Raw genomic sequence first — 22,458 nt, 5'->3', positions numbered from 1 at the left:
TGGAAGAAAGTATGGTGGTGGTTTCTCAAAAAATTAAGAATAGAACTACCATATGACCCAACAATCTCTCTACTGGGTATATACCCCCGAATCTTGAAAATATGGGTACACAAAGACACATACACCCCCATGTTTATTGCAACATTGTTCATGGTGGTCAAGACATGGAAACAGCCAATATGCCCTTCAATAGAGGATTGGATAAAGAAGAAGTGGTATATATATACAATGGAATACTGCTCAGCCATAAGAAATGATGACATAATATCATTTACGACAACATGGATGACTCTTGATAACATTATATTGAGTGAAATAAGTAAACCAGAAAAAGCCAAGAACTGTATGATTCCATACATAGGTGGGACACAGAATTGACTCATGGACATAGATAAAAGTGCAGGGGTTACAAGGGGGAGTGGAAAGGAGGAGAGGAAGGGGTAGGGAAAAGGGAGGGACTTAAAGAGAAACAAAACATAGAATGACAAAGGATGATTTGACTTTGGGTGATGGGTATACAGCACAATTGACTGTCAAATGATGTGGAGATGTTTTCTCTAAATCTATGTACTCTGGTTGACCAATGTCACCCTGTTAAATTTAATTGTCTAAACAAATAAAAAATTAAATAAATAAAAATGTGTAGTGGATCAATATAACATCATAGTCCATAGTACAGACAATTCCTTTGTCCTGAGGGTTAAAGTTTCCTTGTAACAGGACATTATTTTGGCATTTTAAAGACCCAATTAGTTTAACATATTTGGGGCCTGAATATGGAGCTGCAGGGCAGAGCTAGGTGTCTAGTAGGAGGAAATAAGTTGATAAAAATGGCAGCATTTTAAGGCTGCTGGATCTAGAACAAGGCTAGAAAAGGAAAGAACGGGGTACTTTGGAGTATACAAGATACTGAGAAAGGTTACTATAATTAAAGTGAAATAATAAGAAACACATATAAGCTAAGAGTTTGAAGTCTGTTGATACATGTTGCTAAAAGTAAAAAGAATACTGCTGTGGAGACATAAGTTTGAAAATGAAAACTATTTTAGATAGATTTTGAAATATCATAGATATATCTTGATATTCTAACTAGCCCTTTTAAACACCCTTAAATATTCACAATATGTACTATAGAAACTATCTAAGATTATGTTTCTTTTGAATCTTCAATGATGATAACAATTTTAGTCAATCTGATTTTACTGTTAGGGTATGTCTCTGTATTCCCATTCTAATTTTTGTAAGCCATTTTAATTTGATTGTCTTAGGAACACTAGCCTGAGATCTTTAGAGTAAGTCACAGATATCGCAAGTCCAAGTGAATCATATGACTAGATGGATGAAGCAGGACAACCAATTCTCCTATTGGGCTGGGCAGCAACAACAACAATAACAATAACAATAACATCAACAACAAACAATCCCGAAATACCTATTTACAGAATGGAATCAAAGAACCACCATATCTCACTGTTCACCTGTTTTTCCATGGTTGCTTCTGCACTTACCTCTAAGGGTTTAATATCCAGTCGTCCCGTTCTATTCAATGAGGTACGTCTTTCTCTCTTTAGTTCTCCCACACCAGATGAGTCTGATAAGGAGTAACTTCTCCCATCTATTGAAGCTCTTCTCACTTCCGCTATGCTATGTCCAGTGTTTTTTAAACACTCCATCTGAAGTTGCTCAAGAGGTTGAGTTTTTATAGAAATTACCGCTAAGTGTTCTGAAATAATGCTTGGATCTATTGTGATTGGTTTACTCCCAATATGGGGAACTATTTTAATTGGCGTTTCCTCTCCAACTGGATCTTGATGTGACTCTTCTTTCTCTTTGTCAGGGATCATACTGAAAACATGTTCTTCTGCCTTTTGAACAATTCTGTTAACATCTAGATCTCCAAAGAGATCAACATTTGAATTCTTTGAGCCATTTGTATCTAACGGAAAGTTTGAAATTCCATTAATGATTAAACTAGCCACTTTTTTAGGGAAGACTTTGTTTGTACCTTTTATGTCATAGTAAAGATCTTTATGCGTTCCAGATTGTTGTAGCACATTACTATACACAGAGTCAATTACCTGAGAAATCATTTCTACACTTTCTGGATTTAAAATCTGTTCTTCAGGATCAGCAGCAACAAGATTAATATTACTTGTGGAAATTTCAGCTGTCACAGATTTTGTCAGTTGAGATGCAATTTTATTCAACTCAGGCTTTGATAAGTTTTTTGCATCTTTGCTTGAGGCAGTTGGCAGCCTTACTATTTTAGCCAAGAACAAGGCCAATGCTTCCTCTAAAAACGTGGCATCTAACATAGAAACTTTTTTGGATGAAGACTTTTCCCTTGACTTAAATTCATCAACAATTTTTACCACTTTTTCCATAATTTTGACAGCTTCCAGAACTAATTCTGAATTTGATACTTCTTCCTCTACTTGAAGTTGAAATACAGAATTGGAAATTTCCTTCACCATTAAAAAACCTATTATATCAGAAAGGACATTGCTCTTTCCCATTAAATCTTTGAATACAGAAGTATGTGATCCAGAATGATTTAAAACTCTGGTATAAACAGAATTAACTACCTTTTCAATAGTTTCATTGTCAGCTAAAGATACAGCAGGCAATCCCTTGGCTGATGGTATAAGTTTAATTTTATTTTTTGAGATAAATTCTTGTATTGAATTTAATATTTTTGAAGTTATGTTTTGCATTTCAGTTTCTATAGATTTGTTTTTTTCCTTATCCACATTTGGAAACATGGATAAAAGCTTTGATAAAAATTTTACAGCAGCTTCTTCTAAGATGTTATAAGGTAATAATACATGAACATTGGATAGTTGAGGCTGGGGGGCATCAGTAGTCTGGATAACATATTTAAGAATATTTTCAACCATACTGTCAACTTCTACACACTGATGTGGAGTTAGCTCTCCAGAGAAATAGATCTGCAACTGATTACCAGCCACTTCTCGTAGAACTAAATCAACTATGGTTTCTGAAAGGATTCTGCATCCACTGGCTACACAACTTTGTATAACCTCTTTTGATCCAAACTGTGACAAGAGGTTGTTATAAATAGAATGAACCACTAATTGAATAATTTCATCATCGTTGGGATGTAAGGATTCCACATAGTGAATAATTATATCTTTATCTTTAGAGATCTCTGTTGTGACTGTACTTAATAACTTCATTTGAAGGAAATCCAGTTCTGTGAGCCAACTGCCCTCTGATATTTCTGCTTTGGTTTTGGATACTATTGAGAAAATTTTAGATAAAAGAGCAGAAATCACATTCTCTAAAAATTTATGAGGCAGCATGATGATATATGGTGATGATGTCTGACATTCTTTGCTGGCTGTCTGAACCACCTTTTGGACCTTTTTAATGACATCCTTTGATTCCAGAGACAAACATGCTGAAGCTGGGACCTCATCACAAAATGTCAAATTGAGTTTATGTTGAAAAATTTCATTTATCACTGTACTAGTCAGTCTTCTTGCTAAAATTTCCCCATTACTCTTTATATTCTTACAAATGGACTCTTGAGATCTATATTCCTTCAAAATATTGCATACAGAGGAGTGAACAACTTTGTTAACCAATGTCCTATTGATTGCCGGCATTCTATCTAAAAGACTTATCTTATTTAGAGGGGTGTTCTTAGTCACTTTAAGATTATGTGGCATTTTATCCACAGTTATTTTCTTAATGTTAGATGATGCTTCTTCTGTAGTTGATTCTTTATGATTGAGGACTGATGACACTTTATCTACAGGTGGAAAACACTGATTTACTTTATTTGGCCTAAACACCTTAATTTGAGCCTCTGAAAACTCCTTTAAGAGGAAATCAACAAGCTTCAGAGCTGTGTCATGCAGTTCAGCTTGACTCTGATTATCACTTACATTTTGACATCTATCATTTGTTTGTGTTTCTGGTGAGGTAGAAAAGATCAGTTTGTTAACCATTTCGATGATAACATCTTCTAAAAATTTAGCAGGAATAATGCCAGGTTTACTTTTTGGTGAGTACTGAGGACTATCTGATTTAATAGGTTCATTTGTAATTGTATCTTTCACTTTCTCATCTTCTCTCTCTTGTTTTTTCTTGCTCCCACTCTTGCTCTCTTTTTCTTTTTCTTCTTCTTGCTCTTTGGCAGGGAGAGTTTTGTCAACTGATGGGAATAAATTCTTTATTGAAACAGATTGTGCAAAATCATTGTTAACCTCTTCTATTACATGAGATGTATCACTTGTGGGGATTTGGAGATTTGAGTAATTTGCTGATTCTTGTGAATAACCTGAATGAAAAACATCTTCATAGATATTTTCAGTGATATTTTGAACATATTCATAATCTGAGCATTGTTTCTCATTTACATCTGTTAGAGGTAGGATGGCTTTTCTCTCCTCAGTGTTTGACATTTGAGTTAATGCTTTCTCTGTTGTGGTTCCTGTATTTCTTGTCTTGGGTGTCAAAGATAACTGGACGGACTTGTTTTTTTCTTCAAGTAAATTTTCTCTTGATTTGTCAATCCTCTTTTCATTGTCTGTTTCAAAATCTGGTCCACGTATTTCCTCCTTACCCTCTGTATCATCAGTAGTTGCTGGAATTTGTGTGGATACCTCATTCCATTGCCTCTCTTTTTCTTTTGAAGCTGATTTGTATTTCTTCTCAGTTTCATTATTTTTACGTGTTACCCTCTTTTCTGGGATCTGAGTATCTTTACTTTTCACACTAGTAGTTAGAGATTTAACTTTTGATACATTCTCAGAATATTTTTTAATTAAAATTGTCATTCTATTTTCATTCTTTTTCTTTTTCTTTGCCACACCTACTGCTGACCCTGATAACAGGTTAGCCATGTTGTATTTCATAGTTGTAAGTATAGAGGTAGCTTTCAGATCTCGGATATCGTCTTTTTTAATTGACGACTCCTCAGTTTGAACACTTTTATTTCTACTCATTTCACCTCTATCTGTTTCCAAAATGTTCAACATATTTTTCTGGTTTGAGGTTGACGTGTGCCTATATGATTGTTCTGAAAAATTAAGCTGGTTTTCTTTTAAGCATCTGTTCTTCTGTGCAGAGGCTTTCTGTGGTAGATGTTGAACCCTTTGGGCGATATTATCTAGATTAAGAAATGAAAAGAAGGTAGAAGACCAGTCTCCTGAAAAAAGTGGTTGAATCTTGAAAGCAGAGATTGCCTTTTGTGCTAGGGCAGCAATCGTTTCTATTACAAGGTTGTTTTTACCACCCTTCTGAATTTCAATAGATTCGTACTTCCCTATGAACTGGTCATACACAAAATCAGATATCTTATCAACTGTCTCCTTATCGATTGGTGGAAAAGCAGACATTTCTTCAGCACTTGGTAGAACTTTAATTTCACTTTTTCTAAACTCTCCTATCAGAGAGTTTGCAAATTTTATAGCCAAGCCTACAATGTCTGTCTCTGGCATTTCTTTTTTCTTAGACTCTTTATTAATACTTGGAAGAGAATAAAATTTGTGAACAAGGTCAACAATTACATCTTCCAGAAATGTAGCTGAATATACAGAAGTCTGTGTCTTTTCCTTGCTGGGTTTAGGAAGTACAGACACACTGTCATGATCACTGGAAGAAGATTCTTCACCATGTAAAAATGGCTGCAGATGATGATCCATGATTTCCTTCATAATGAAACCAGCTATTTTACCGAGGAATGAGCCTCCTTTCTTGTCTGCATCTTTTTTCACTTCAGCTTGAAATTCAGATTTTTTCAATATATTATTACATATAGAGTCAATCAAATTCTCTATCACTTCTAATTGAGTACTTCCTGCATTTTCTTCTGCTGTGGCAAGACGGATTTCATGTTCAGAAATTTCTTCAATGATTTTATCAGTCAGTTTTGAGGCTGCATCCACAGACTCAGAATCTGGTGAAGTATCTTCCTCTTTTAGTTCACTTTCAGTGTCAGTTAAAGGAAAGATATGCACTAGGAGCTTGTAAATTATATCTTCTAAAAGAGAGCGATGCAGCACAGTAATACATGATGGGAAAGTGTGACTATCCTTCATGAGGACATTTAACACCTTTCTGATGATATTATCAGCTTGAGGGGAAGAATAGGAAGAAGACAATAGTTCTCCTGAAACTAATGATTGGACCTGATAGTCATAAATTTCTTCCAATAATAAATGATATATTTTCCTTCCAAAACAAGTAGTGTCACTTTGTATAGCCTTATATACTTGAATCAGAGATTGATATTCATTTAATATTTTTTCATAAATTAGGTTGACTGTTTTTTGAATCATTTCTTTGTATCTTTCTGAAGAACACACATCACCATCAAAATAATCTGCAACTAAAATCTCCGATGTCGTGAACTCCTGAACAATAGATTTTGCTAATGTTGTAACAATGCCAGCAATTTTGACTTTTACTGTATCTGGGTTTTCAGTAGCCAAGATGTTATGTGAAAATGCGTAAAGGAGTTTACACAAAAGCTCAGAAATTACTTCCTCTAAAAAGACAGTTGAGTTTACAATGAATGACAACCCTCTTTGTTTAGGATCTGCTGCTTTCTGTTCATAATTTTGATCAATTGCAGCTGAAAGGAAAGTTTTATCTCCAGATAAAAATGACTGAATATGATGGTTAAATATTGCTTTTATTATAAAACTTGCTATTTTTGAAACAGGCATGTTACTTATATCTTTTTTATCTTTTGAAAGAGACTGGTATAGATTTGAATGTAAAAGATCAGCATAAATGGAATCAACCATTGACTGGATATCTTTTTCTGAAATCATATTTTGTTTTTCATTGCCATGTTTAATAATACATATTGCATGTTTTGAAATTATTGACATAATTTCATTCATCAGTTTTATGACAGTATTACTTAAGTCTGGTTGAGAAGTATCTGTGCATTCAATACTGGAGGCCAATGGACTCATCTGAGATATAAGCTGAGTGATGATTTTTTCCAAATGAGCATGTGATAACATAGTAGTATATATTGTTGATGCCTGTCTTTGAAACATTTTTTTAGTAATGTCACATCGAACTCTCTTTATCAAAACATTAACATTTAGTTGGGAGTGTGACTTAAAAGGAAGCTTTCCTATAAAATTCGGATGAATTTGAAAATCAAAAGTTTCAGCCAGAATGATTTTAGTTATTCTTGTAGCCAGTGTCTTTGTATCATATAGAAAATTATTATTGGGCATTGTTTCCATTTCATATTCTTGCAAAACTTTGCTGAACACCATGTCTATAATGTTTTTGACTGTATCTCTTTCCACTAGAGGTAAGCATAATTGTTCTTCAGCATTCTCTATAATGCTAATTTGGGCTTTTGAGAATTCTTCTGCTATCAAATGTATGAGTTTTTCAGCTTTATCAAAAAGTTCATCTTCTGATTCTCTTATTGATTTTGTTTGTACAATGCCTAACACCCTGTGGAATATTTTGCTTAAAACTCCAGAGACCACATCTTCCAAGAAAGTTGAAGAATAAACACTGGCATAAAATAAATGCTTTCTTTCATTGTCAGGATATGTGTATGATGATGAAGGCAATGACTTTCCATCCACAAATGGCTGAAGATGATGTTGACAGATATATTTAATGATATAACCTGCTATTCTATCAATAAGAACATCATTGCTACTTGTGATATTTTGCTCAACTGATTCTTGTGACTCAGAGTTTTGTGAAATATTTTTGAATACTGAGTCAACAAGATGTTGAACATCATCTTCTGAATAAACAAACTTGGTTTCTTCTTCATCATTTGAAAACTGAATTTCATGTTGAGAAATTTTCTTTCTAATATCACTGATTAAATTTGAGGCAATTTCATTGAAATTCACTCCTGGTCTGCTTTTTAGAGTTTCTGTGTTTGGAGCACTGTTAGATGCAGAAGGAAAGATTCTAGATAATAGTACTCCGATCATGTCTTCTAAAAATGTGTATGGCAGCAAGGTGTTATATGGAGATAAACTCTGACTTGGCTTGGTAGATTTGCTGATGTTACTCATAATGTTTTGAACAATATTCTCAGCTGTGGAAATAGAACAAGATGACAACAAATCCCCTGAAAAGAGTGGATGAAGAAGGTAATCAGAAATAGCTGCTACAGTTAATTTGGTAATATTTTCCACAAAAATTTCACTGTCTTCAGACTCTTTATTAATCTCAGGGTCTAGCCCGTGCTGTTTTAAAACATTTCTATACACAGAGGAGACGAGTTCATCAACAATGTCTGTATCTACAGAGTGGTAAGACTGCTCTTTATCATCACACAGAAAGTGAATTTTAGCCTTGTCAAAATGGTTATTTATTGACTTTACTATTTTTTGTGTCATGTCTCTTAGCTCAATTTCAGTGTTATGCGTTGGACTAAAAATCTTTGATAAAAGTCTGGCAACAATTTCCCCTGTGAACATATCTGGGTCATTACCTAAAGGGGATGGCATCTTGGGTCTATATGACTCTGTGACATCACTGAGCACCTGTGTAACCATGTTTGATATTGCATCCAATGGAGTATGTGGACGAGACAAACCTTTTTCACACAGAAATGGTTGAAGATGATTCTCAATAATCTCTTGAATAATAAAACTGGCTATTTGGTCAACCATAATTGGGCTTTGGCTGATTATGCTTTTCTGTATTGAAACAAGTGAGTCAGATGTTTGTATGATATTACTATAAACAGAGTCCACCATCTTCTGGAGGTTTTTTCCTGTACATAGGTGTTGATTATTATATATAGTGAACCAAATATTATGTTTTGAAATGGCTGATATAACCTTATTTATTATACAGTTAGACATTTCATTAAAATCTGAACTCATAAAATATTTTTTTCCCAAAGTGGAAACATTACTAGGTTGAGCAGTGAGTTGAGATAAAAGTCTTTTGATGATATCTTCTAAAAATGAGCATGACAGCTTAGTGCTATAGCCTGTTGAAGACTTTAATTTGGAAGTAAATTCTCTCAGGTTATTTTGTAGTTTTTGCAGTATAATTTCAGCTTTGAGAGGGTAACATGAAATAGGTAAGAGGTTTTCCCTGAAGCAAGATGGTAGCTGGTAGTCTAAAATCTCTAACAATATGCCATTAGTTATTTGTTCTTCTATTGGGGTTTTGTCATGTACCTGATTACCACCACAGGTCACTTTCAATTTATATTTCTGTAAAACATCATAATAAACTGAGTCAACAATCTTACTAACAGTTCTTTTATGGACTGGTAGAAAACACAGCCTTTCTTCAGCATTCCGTAGAACAGTGACATGAGCGTTATTAAACTCATTCACTACATTGTTGACAAATAATGTATTCATTTTATTAAGATGGGTCTCTGTAACATTTTCATTTGTGTTACACAGTGAAGTTGAGAGATTAAAAAACAGGTCTGAAATTATTTCCTCCAAAAATGTGGCAGAATAAATTCCTGCATTCAAATCTCCGAGATATAGCTTCTTATGGAGGGCTATTGTATCCATATCCTTTGTTCCCTGTCAATTAAGACGTAACACAGAAGGATTTTCTAAAAACTTCTTGCCAAATGGTGCTTGTATTTTGAAGCTAACCATACTGGGATTATTCAGGGATTCTATCAAAGCATTATCATTATAACTCATAAATCCTAAAGAACTTTTATCTTGTCCTAATTCTGCTAATTCTGGCCTTTTTCCTTTTATAAAACCAGACTGTATTTCTCTTGTTCTATATTTTAAATGATTGTTCACAGTAGGTGAACTTTGGGAGAGTTGCATACTGTGACATAGTTTGTACATCACTGATTTAACCAAGCTGTGGGAAATAATAGTAAGCATATAGTCTGATGAAAATAAATCTTGATCCATTTCTGCCAGATTTTCCAAAAGGTCTGACATATATTCTCCTTGAACTTGTTCAAAATCAATCGCTCCCTTACAGAAATCAAATTCTTCATCTATACTTTGAAGTATTCTTAAAAGTTGACATTCTTCTGCTAATGTTTCATCAGAAAGATGGACATTACCAAGAAAGACATTGTTTGTGAATTTTTCCAAAAGTGTTCTAATAAGTTTTTCACACACAACATTGAGAAGAAAAAATGATTTTGGAGTGAGTCCTAGGTTATTTCCAAGTATGCTGTTATTTTGTTGATTATTTGAGGATGGGAAAATATTTATTGCATTTTGATCAGAATCCATAGCCTCACCCTGGTGTTCATCTGGTAAAAATAAATCTAAGACAATATTAAATACTTTATTGACTACTTCTTTGGATTCGTGAGTTTTTAGATTGCTAACTAGACTGTCTAACTTATATGCCAGATAATTTAATTTATCTTTTTGAGTGAGTTGATCATTTTGGTCAGTAGATAATTTCCAATCTCTGCAACCTATCTGTCTTTTCATGACATTTGTTTTGTTGCAAATGGGCACACTGTTGCTTCTGATCATAAAAAATGATTGATTTCTTCCATTGCTTTCAAAGTGATGAGTCATTCCTATCTCTTTTGACAGTATGTGAATCACTCCTATTAAGAGATCCTGAAAGAGATTATCAAAGTCAGTAGCAGCTACACCCGGGCAATAAATGTACCTGGTTTTTAAGGAAAACATTTGCTGTGCAATATCAGCTTCTAGAATGTTACTATTAAAAAGAATTTTAATGATGGTTTCAGAAATACTGAAAGCAAGTTCTCCAATAGAAATTGACCTGTTTCTAAACACTTGAGAGTCAACTGAAATAATCTTGTTATATCCTGAATTTTGGTTTTCCCATGCTTTCTCCCTTTCTCTATCATCTTTGGTGCTATCAGAAATGCTTGAAATTAAATGGCAAATGACAGACTCTGTGAGATGGTCACAAAATTGATAAAGTGAAGAATCATCGTATATACTTCTTAGAGGTTGTTTTGATTCATATTTCTTCTCTGACAGCATAGAAACAATAGATGTCTTCTCACTGGATGCTTAAAAAAGAAGATATTTTTTAGCATGCATTCAAAGAAATATGGAAAGTTCAATATATTGACATTTTTTACATACGAATTTCACTTTTGGAACACCACCCTAAAGAAAAACAAAAATCTAGTCAAGAAAGAAATTGGGTTTTCTTCTAATACTTATTTTCTACCTTGTGATATTTTCATTTTAGTCAGAAAGTTGAGAGAATAACCCTGAAGATTTCTAATCTCTATGTCAAGTACTGGTACCTATCTTGCTTAGATGGTTAAGGGCTATAAGAAGTTGTAAATTCTTGGGGTGAAAATGATTTTATTTTTATTTTGTATTTATTAATTGGCAGGAGGGGAGGCAGAGACAAACTCACGCATGTGCCCCAAATGAGATTTTTCCAATCTGGATCCATCCTACCAAGTGAGGCTCTGCCCATTTAGGGTGTTGCTTTGTTGCTCAGCAACCAAGCTATTTTTATTGTCTGAGGCAGAGTCCACAGAGCCATCCTCAGTGCCGGGGCCAACTTGCTCTAATTGAGTCACTGAGGGAGAAGAGGAGGGAGAGGGAGAGAGAGAGAGACAAAGACAGAGAGAGAGGCTAGTGGTGGAGATAAATATGGCCACTTTTCCTATGTGCCCTGACTGGAAATCAAACCAGAGACTTCTATATGCAAGTCAATGCTCTACCAGTGAGCCAACCGGCCAGGACCGAAAATGATTTTCAAGTTGAGTTTTATATCCTAGCATGCCTGAAGTGATCTATAGAGACCTCATATAATTATATAAAAATATTTTTAGTCAAAACATTTAATGTTATGCCATATATTGATTGCTTTTAGGAGATTAAGGAATTGTGCTACAATAACAACTGGGCTAAAATAAAAGTGTGCTAATTCCAAAAATGTAAGGAATAGATGACTATGTCAATAGTACTTTTGCTCCTAGATTTCAGTTTGTAACAAAAATAGAAGACCAAGCCAGAGAGACTTAAGACTCTATTCTTTCTTTTATTCAACAGAATATTTAATACAAATCATGTATCTGGTTGGGATGACCAACTTCTTGGAGTGGTGGCCAGAACAATACTCTTACTTTTCAAAATTTCCTCAGAATTTATGGTATTCATCTATTATACCTCTGCATATGGAATCAAGCAAGTCTTTGTGGGAATTGGGAGGCTTTTAGCTGAACTTTGAATGCTTGACAATATCTGCCCATATTGAGATATAGGGTGTGAAGACACAATATTCCATGTGAGAGAAGGAAAATGAATGAAATCACTGGAAGGCCCTGGACATGTATGAGAAAAGATAACTAATTTGATGGAAAAGAGAAATACAATTTGGATGGGGTCATAAATACTATTCTTTCATTAGTTTTGCTTTTCTTCATTAAATTCAACTCAGCTATGCTTGTAGAAAGTGTGTTTACAAGCTTGCAGCTGCAGTCACATAACTATCCACCTTGAAAAGATGCCACTTTTAAGAACAGAAAATGACCTTTACTTGCAAGTCTTAGGACTTTTACTATGTTTTATCCTATTTGAATATTGGGCAAGTGCTATATCTGGACTGGTAACTTGGCAACTAATTAGTGGAAACTGGTTATTATAGTATTAGTTTCAGTTTCATGAAATTACCAATAATAAACAGGTTTGGATATATAGAAATGGCTATTACATTTTTTTTGTACAGATACAGAGAAGCATTCTTAGAACCTAACATCTACAGATAAACATTATTAGAAAGGGAGTAAAATATAGATATTTCTAACATATATAGATATTTCTAACATATAGATACACATTCTTAGAAAGGGAGTGAAATATCTTTGTAAAAATACATTTAGAGAGTTACACCTAAAAAATTAGGAATACTGCAATACAAATAAAACAAGATGTTTAATTCCACTGTTCTTATAAACTGTGACTAATAATGGCAACAATAACTATAAACCTTGAAAAGATGAATCACCTTCTGTCAATTAACTGTGGCTTTGGTATAAAGAAGTCACGCATAAGAACTTTAAAGCTTCTTTGAAACTCATACCTCATGCTCAACCTACTTTAATATAGTGCCATTAAGTCTCATCTGCAGATATAGGAAACTGAACAACAGACTCTTTCAGGTTCAAACCATGTAAATATTTAACTTTGTTTTTTTTTTTTTTTTTTTTTTTAGGTATCCTGATGTATTAAGATCTACTAAATACCTCACCTCCAAGACTATTTTGAGAAAAACAGTAAATGTAGCTTCTTGGACAGAAGATCTTTAAACATATCTGACAATTTTTTCCAAATTATGCCAACTTTTAAAGTAAGTTATCTCTTGCTTACCTCTAGTGTTGAAGTTCTTGAAATATGTGACCACAGATGTGGTTACATGTCTTGCTACCAAATTAATTTCATTTGGACCCAGTTCATGATCAGCAAAAGAAATTACTTCAAAGTCCTTCAGAGTCTTTATCTTTGGGTACCCTTGATCTTTCCATTTTTGAAATAAAGAATAATCTTCCCTGCTGTCTTCTGAGTTTTTGTTTTCTTCTTTAGTTATACAGCTGATTCTTTTATCCCACATTCTAAGCAAACTTTTTTCCTCATTATTTTGTCCTCCAGCATTTTGCTTTGATATGAAAAATGGTTTCATTGTTTCCATGCTTTCATTAATGGATGATTGACTTGGAAAGCCATAGCTAGTCAACACAGTATTGACAATATTTTCGGCTGCTAAACATATTTTGAGTGGTGAAACAGTTGTCTCAGTTTGGCATGGCTCAGCCACTGGCTTTAGGGTCTCATAATGAAACACTTTTGGATTTATACCTTTTCCCATTTTTATGAATGACATGCCTTGCTTTAATGATTCTTCTGTGGATTCATTCCCTTTCTTAAACAGTTTTTGTAAGATACTGCCTTCGGGAAGGGAGCTATTCCCTTTCATGGCTTGATTAAATGGCCATTCCCTTGGGCCATAGTCTTGTACTTTGTTTCTAGAGCATGTTGGTCTATATTCTGAATCAGGCCTTTCCATTGGCTCTGAGCTTTTAATTGTGTCTTCTGTAGAGGCTCTGGCATATGAAGATAGATTTGGTGAAGCCCTGTAATTTTTCATATCTTCTTCAGAATGAAACACCATACCAGATACATTAATTTGTGGAGGATTATTCTCAAAATTAACTTGCTTCAACTTTGACCTGGGTATTTTCATATTAGTTGCTAATTCAACCTGATTAACAGTGTAGGTGTTTTCTACTTCTGGGAACATTGCAAGACTTTTGATCAGAGACTTATTGAAACAAGCACACTGGTCTATCAGTGTGCCAATGATCTCACTTGCTACAGTGTTCTCATTTAATATGCTAATTGATGATGGTTCTACTTGTCTTATTTCTTTGTCTACCTTGTTCTTAATTACAACAAGCATGTCACGTATGATATTAACAGCATATGAAAGTAATTCTGAATGGAATGAATGAACCTGTAGAAGAGTATTCTGTACATTTTCCTTGGAAATAATAGTACTTATCTTGGATTCATTAGAAGAATTCTTCAGTGGTTGTAATTTTGGCAACATCTTCTTGCTTAATAGTCTCTGTTGGATAGGAAAAAGGTTTCCTATAGGCATTTTCACTATTTCAGAAAACTCATATTTAGAGATATGTTTAAATTGCAAGTCTACAAATGACTCTAAAATGTTTAACATCCTTTCTACAATTTCTATAATAATTTGCTTTGTAGAGCTCAAAGAAATTTGGTCTTTCGTGTCCATGTTATAGGTTGTTATACTGCTAAAGATGTCCACGGTTGGCAAACCATATTTACTCTTAGTAGTGATGTGTTTTCTATTTGCTAGAGTGTCTTTACTATCTGGGGTGGGAATCTGGGACAAAAAACACAGCTGTAATTTTTCAAATAGCATTTCAACAATTTCCCTTGCAAACATATTAATTTGTGTTTCCGTATCCTTTAAAGTTCCTTTGAAACGATTATGGAACCTACTTTCACATTCCTCAAGATAGGGCAAATTTAAAAGTGAAAGAGAATATTCAAATTCTTTTGCTTTTATTGAAATTGCAGTCAAAGCATTTTCAGCTATCATCAGTAAATTACATTTTTCACTTTCCATGTCATTTGACTCTATTTGCCATTTGTCAAACATTTTTCTAAATATACCATCTTTAGGAAAAATCTGTTCTAGTTGTGAAGAAACATTTTCCAAGTAAAAACATGCTGGTGTTTTGGCAAGAGACCCTGGACCTGTATTCTCCTGTGAATGTTTGAGATTGTCCAGATGTGAGAATTTGATTGGATGAGTCAAACTATGGGTATTTGCAGCATATAATCCTTGCAAAACTGAATAAACTATTTTATTTGCTGCTATGATTTTATTTGATTGTAAAGCTTTCACATTCACCATTGCTCTAGTTTGCTTTACCTTTTCAAATTCTTTCACAATTGTTTCCAGGATATTACTTATTATATGCTTGGCATACACTTTTAGTTCTGAAGTGGGCAATTTCATTTCTAGTGAGCTTTTGGCATCTCCTGTCCTTACGATACGTGTCAGTCCAATGGTAGTCTTGGTCTGGCTATCTTTTAGAGTCTTCTCTCCAAGACCTAACTTGGTCTTGCTTTTGGACTTAACACCATTAGGTCCTAGGTGTGGTTTTGTTCTAAACTTGGGCAAAGGAGTAACTTTTGATTTTGTTTTTAAACTTGTTTTAAAACCTGGCCGAGGACTGTCCTTCAAGCTCACTTTAAAACTATGTAGCCTTAGAGGCTGCAACTCATCAGAACAGCCTTCAAGAGATGAAGCCTCTTCTAGATAAAATGAGGCAAAATCTGTGATCTTGTTGAGAACCATTAGGACTAAATCATTTCCCACTTGCAGTGATGGATATTGCAGAAAACTGTTTTCTGATAGAGACTCATTTTGGTTGTCTGTATAAAGATAAACCTGTGGCATCATATATCTAGTGGAATTACATCCCTTTCCTGCTTGTTCAGTTTCTCTGGCACATGATGGCTTCTTGGGTAAGGTATCATTGTTTTCAGATGCTTCTTTTTTACTTTTGTATAATGATGTCACAACTACAGAGTACATTTCCTCCAAAACAATTTCAACTATATCATTTGCTATACCATTGATATGTAATTGAAAAAAGCTTTGTTGTGTTGTATCTGATGTTTTAATTTTAGAATTAGATACAAAGTGGGGAATTTCATTAAATGAAGGCAAGTGCCCTTTCATTTCCATTATTCGCTGATACACTTTATTTAAAACTTCTTTCACTCCACTAAGCAAGGCAGTTTTTTCTTTTTGTTTTGATTGTCCATTTCTCATAAATATTTCCTTCAAAACAATTCCCTGGTATTTCTCTTCCAATGTAATATGGTTTGATTCTAATGGATACTGTGAAAACAGAGATAATTTCATGTTTTCTTCCTGTTCTCTTTGTTCCAACAACATTTCACTTGATACAGTTAATTGTGGAAATAAATTAGGATTGTCTTTTGGGTAAAAACTAATTTCCTTTTCAGATCTTTTATCATTTAAAATCTTTAAGATACTGTTGACCATTTCACTCACAAAGATGTTTTCTTGGAATGAAATATTGTTTGGATATGAATACGCCTTTTGGATTTCTAGGTCTAAGTCATTTTTAATAAGATTCAAAATTATACTGGCGATGATGTCAGCATATTCCTTAAGACTAGCTTGTGGTAAATGAACTGTGGATCTAAGTTTTTCTTTGTAACTGGAAAAGGTGGAATCTGTGAGCTCTTGGCTGAGAGCATTTTCAGTTGATATTTTCAAGACATTCACATTTGATTCCATTTCACTTGATTCATGAAAAATGCTGTCATCTTGTTTGCAATTTTCCGGTTCTGGGCTAACAAAGGACATTTCTTTAGGCTGGAAATCAAAAGTAATTAACGAATCTATTCTTTCTGTGATGAAAGACTCTAACTGATTAAAAATAGTTTTAGTAATAAACTTAGCATTTTCTTCATGTGGGTCAGGAGCAGATCTCATGGTTTCTTCTTCCTCTACCACAGTTATCTGACTATCAACAGCATATGCTGATTTCAGACTTCTTGAAGATGAAACACACTGTGTTCTCCTTTTGCCTTTTGACCCCATAAGAGGAGGAGGTTGACATTCTGTTTGTGGAAACATATCACAAAAAGTAAGGGGCAATCCTGCAGAAGTAGGATCCTCTGCTTCTATGCCAAGCATGATAGCAGAACGGAGATTACGAAGAACAATATCCACTATATCACTGGATATCAAAATTACATGTGATTTAGGAACTGAAAGTTTTGGAATAATCCTATTTTCCCCCTCAATATGCATTTCAGAATTTGCTCCAGAATGTTTACCAGCCATGCTGTGTTGCAGAGTGGGTGTGGCAAATGAGAGATTATTTTGGTACAATGTTTTTTCATAAATATCATATAAAATATATTCAATGGTATCTTGTATTTGTAACTGAAGTATTTTTCGATATTCAGTCTTATTAAACATTGTTTCAATAATACCTTCTTGCTGATCTGAATTCAACGCTTTGTCAGAAATATTTATATTGTGTCTACCTTTAGAGGATACAATATCTAACACTGTATTAACAATTTGACTTGCAATACCTTCAGAAACCACAATGTTATGAGATAAGAAAGGACTTTCCCTTTCTTTATCTAACTCATGTTTGATTCCTTGTAAAATTTTTCTGGCCACTTTAGTTGCATGTGTATTTAATTTATTTAAAGAGTGTAGGCATGAGTTGTTGATCTTTGGTGACCTAATATGGTCCTCTGAAGAGCAAAAAAACTGATCATCAGAATTTGAATCTTTGGCTGATAGTGCTCTGCTTAATGTACTCTTATCCTGCTGATCAGCTAAGGCTATTGGAACTCTGAAACTCATTTGGGGATAAAAGAGAGATATTACTTTGGAAGTAGCAAAAGTTTCTAGATTTGTTAATACTGCCTGTACGATGTCTTCAGCTACATTTATTTTGGCCTGTTTGTCAGCATTAAATCTGGACTGAGTAGTACATGGATTCTTTCCCAGCATAGTAACAGAGGACTTTTCTCCATAAGTGTGCTCATGAAATGAAACATTTGCTGAAAAGGTGATGGTTTTATATCTATTTTCACTTGCATTTCTCTGAGTCAGGGCAACTGAATAAAGTTTATGTAATACAGTTCTAATAACATCATCTGCCACTATGGTTACATCTGCTTCAGATACTAAAGGTCCCGTCATTTTATCTATAAGTGGAACAAATGTTTGAGCAATTGGCTTATCAACATTGTGAGGGATGCCACTTAAATGAGAGTGGGAGAGAGAAAGCACATTTAATTGGTTGACTAAAGCATCTTGAAAAATTTCATTCAAAATATTTCTTATAATGGGAATAATTGGAGATTTCTGTGGTTCCTTGAGTTTTAATTCAATTTTATTTAAAGATTTTTCTAAATCCCATAGTCTAATAGAATCTGATTCAGTTTCTTCTTTTAGTGCTGTTATCTCTGAAGTGAATTCTTCCTCTTTTGGTGCAGCATCTTCTAGAAATGAATCTGATTCTGCTCCCCCAGGAAGAAAATTTCCATAAACTGGCCTGTATCGGTAAGTTTCAATGTCTCTCTCTTCAGATTCAGTTTCATTGAACACATCTGAGGATACTGCATTTAAAATTAAATTGACTATGTTCTTAAGAATTTGTTTTTTAGGTGGTGTTTTTACACTTGTCCTCAGATCTAATGAGTTCATATTTAATTCTGTTTGTATAGCTTTCAAAATAGTACTTGATACCTTCTTTGCATGCAAGTATAAAACAGACTGAAATCGTTCCTCATGTGTGTCTGTGGAAACACTGGATTTTTCACATTGTAAGTCCATCTTACTGCTTTCCTTATTTCCATCAATAATAGAATCCAGAGATTCTAAATTTCCATTGGCAAATCCTTCCAGTTTAGCAAAAACCATATTAAGAATATCGGAAGCCATAGCTTTCAGTTTATTTAGATGTCCTTCTTCTGTGCTCTCTGTTTTGGAAGACATAGGAGCAGTAGTTTTGGACTTTCTTTTAGCCATCACTTTATTACTCTCCTGAAACATCTGGGAAACAATGCTGGAGATTACATCAATGCATTTGGCCATTTCCTCAATAATTGAATGAAATGATAGGCTATCGATATCAAGAGACTCTGAGACAGTTATAGTTTCAGAACTTGCAAAATTGGTATCCATATCAACACTACATAATTTTTCAAGAATATATTCCAAAATTGTTTTGGAAATAAACTGAATATTAGACTGCAATTTAGTTTGCTGATTCCCATTTATCTTCTCTCTGTTGAGCTTACTACAAGATGGCTGACAGTCAGGATGAGCTCCAATGAGCTTACATAACATTTCATATAGTGTTTCCCCAATACTATCTAACACTTGCAATCTGGTATTCTCTTTGCAATCTTTTCCATTAAAGTCACTGTGGAGAGCACATGGAGTACCTAAATAGTCAAGAAAAGATTTTTTATCCTGCTTATTTGACAAAGTGTTTTGTTTTTCAACATTGACAGATCCATATGAAGTTGAAGACTTCGGCTTATCTGTAGGAAGTGAAATACTGCTTTGATTCAAATGTCCACTTGATAACATTTCACAAATACAAGTTAATAATGGAAATGCCATAATGTCCTCATTGAGATTTGAGACAAGAGATTCTAACTTATCAGTGTCAGCAAAAAATTCTTCACCTCTAAGGGATTTGTTGTAGTCTGTTTCCTGAAGGTTTAAGTTTTTCTTATTGAGTTCCAATTCATTCTGGATAGCACGCAAAACAATGTTTATCACCTTAGTTGTGTAGATACTAAGTTGAGAGTGAAGTGAAGATTGCTCTGTTAGTGAAGGTTTGAAGTCCATTTGTAATTTTGGATAAATGAGTAGTTTCAGCTTTTTAAACACTATATTAATGATATGATCAATAATGTCATCAACAGATTCAAGTTCACTTTCCTCAGACTCTAACAGGGAAGGTTTTGCAGGATCTAAGTGGAGTGAAGATAAATATTTCATTTTATTTTCACTATCAAACCATATTTTTAATGGTTTTTTATTTGGTGCTTCTTTGACCATATTGTGTACATCAGAACTATCCAGAGGAGTTTGATGAACTGATGATGAAATGGACCTTTTGGTGTTATTGGGAATACAACTTGATGCATCGTGAAGTATATTTAATACAGCATCTGTTATTTCTTGAGCCACTGTATTAATTTCTGACAAAGAGAACATCTGGTTTATCCATTCTTGAAGTGACAGTCCTTGAGATTTTTCTAATGCAAGAGCTGAAACTTCTTTGCCAGTTTGACTGCCTAGGTGACCAGGAGAAACAGAAGATATGTCCTTGACCATTTCTGTTAAAATACTTTTGACTACATTTTCTGAAGCCTTTTGTATTTGATGTTTTTGATCTTGACTGAAAATCAAAGTGTCTTTATTCAAACAAGGTTTTTTCTTTAAAATTCCTTCATTATTAAAACATGGTAACTCAGTCTTTAATCCCTCATCAGAAAATGTAACTTTACTTCTCAGTGAAGTAGGCTTTGAGGGTGGCTTGCTATGTCTTTTGTATTCAAAACAAGTATTTCTTTTTGTACACCAATGTTCAGAATTCTGTTCTTGTGATTTGGCTTTTTCATCTCTTAAAGATGAATCAAGCACGTTTTCCACAATTTTGTCTATTTCTTCATTATCATCTTCAGAATCAAGAACCATGCCAGGAACATTAATAGGTGGAAATGGTTTCCTAGACCTAGGGCCACTAGATAATCTAGTGCCAGTTAGTCTATACTTTTCTTTGGGGTCAGAAGGATTTCTCAGTCTAGAGTGTCTACATTTTTGAACATCTGCTATTTCTGGCTCCTGATGTAGCTTGGTGAAGATACCATTGAGTAGCTGGAGGAATTCTACTGTTTCTTCGGACGCAATAAGTTTCTCATTCTTAAGTTCAGTTTGTACATATCCTAGTATAGTGCTGATTGCTTCCTCTATATAGGCAACCAAAGGAGACTGGGAAAAACTATTTGATATTAAATTTTGTATTTCTCCTTTATCAATTAAATTAGCTGCATCAGGTTTATGACTACATTTCTCTTTGTCAGTTGTTGTAGGGAACATAGATGTTGGGTCTGTCATATGTTGCTGATAGGAAAATTTAGTTGTGTCTTCGAGATGAGGAAGTTTGTCTTGCTTACAAGATGCATGAGTCACCAGCTTTTGTAAAATGGCATGCACCATGTCGTCTGCAATATCACACAAGGGTTCCATAGTATGAGGCAGTGGAGTTTTTAAAGGTTCCCCACTTGATGGAGTAAGATATTCTCCACTGGGTGTTAAGCTTGGGGTTGTGTCAACTGGCATACCTTCTTGTGAAAACATTGCAACGTATTTTTTCTCAACTGTAGAGTATAGCTTTTCAAGCATACTTTCCACAATCTCTGAAGCTACTGAGCTGATATCAACATTGGAGAGCAAGTCTCTCTTTTCAGGCTCACTTTCATCAACAAAAACTTCAGCAGTAACAGAAGAAATAGAGGGAATGGCCAGGGTTAAATCAGACATTATTTCTTGAAAAATGCCTTCTAAAATCAATTCAGTTTCCCCTTTTAAGTGGCATTTAAAGTTAACAAACATATTCTTTAAATTCTTTATTTCATCTTTTACTTTCTGATTAGAAAACTGTGGACTCTTTAAGCCATCTGTTTCAGTGGTAGCATCCTTAGATTTTTTGGTGCCTGTTTCAAATGGTGTTAAAAGGTAACTATCAGATTTACAACTTCTGAGCTCATAGAATGCATATGTCGTGCTGTTTTTATTATAATTGGGTTTAGGTGTTATAGATTGTCCCTTCATGTGATGTGTTTTTCCAGAAACTGTTCTTTCCACATTGGCACAAGGTGGTTTCAAAGCTGTTGGTGGTCGCCTTATTGAAATGTCAACTGCAAATGCACAGGGGTCATCCTGAAATGTTTTAGTTGTTGCAGATGTGTAGCTTCCATATGTAAACTCTTCATTGCATGTGCTACAAAAACTTGAACTATCTGAAGAAAGAATAGACTCTTCAGATGCTGGGAATGTTTTATATTTCAGTCTTTCTTCATACTTTGTGATGGCTGGGTATAATATACTGGTTACTGTAGCCACAACCCAGGTCATTATATTTTGAATTATACTATTCAGTTCTTGAGAAGTTACCTGGAAAGGAGGTAAGCAGGAATAAAATGAAAATCATGTAGCAACTTACTCTATTTCTGGGATAGAGGGTAACATTTATATTTTTATATCATGCAGTGTCTAATTGGATACCATCATGGCTATAAAGAGAATGTAGGATAGAATTCACTTAAAATTTCAGACTAATTTCAAGTTGGTTCATTCTGTTCTACCATAAAACATTATTATATAAGTCTGCATTTGAGTCACTTTCCT

The 22,458-nt window shown here is 34.2% G+C and overlaps 1 protein-coding gene across 1 annotated transcript in view; it reads right to left on the bottom strand.

The window, feature by feature from the left end:
- The window catches only part of FSIP2 (fibrous sheath interacting protein 2), a 95,626-nt gene that overhangs the window by 30,670 nt on the left and 42,498 nt on the right, over positions 1–22,458 (bottom strand). Inside the window, 2 exon segments of the mRNA XM_066252747.1 lie at positions 1,509–10,975; positions 13,296–22,224. Coding sequence (XP_066108844.1) covers positions 1,509–10,975; positions 13,296–22,224 — 18,396 coding nt within the window.

This window comes from Saccopteryx bilineata, chromosome 1, assembly GCF_036850765.1.
Source record: "Saccopteryx bilineata isolate mSacBil1 chromosome 1, mSacBil1_pri_phased_curated, whole genome shotgun sequence".
Lineage (NCBI taxonomy): Eukaryota > Metazoa > Chordata > Mammalia > Chiroptera > Emballonuridae > Saccopteryx > Saccopteryx bilineata.
Note: the sequence above shows the minus strand (reverse complement) of the source record. Positions and strands in the feature narration are given on the sequence as shown.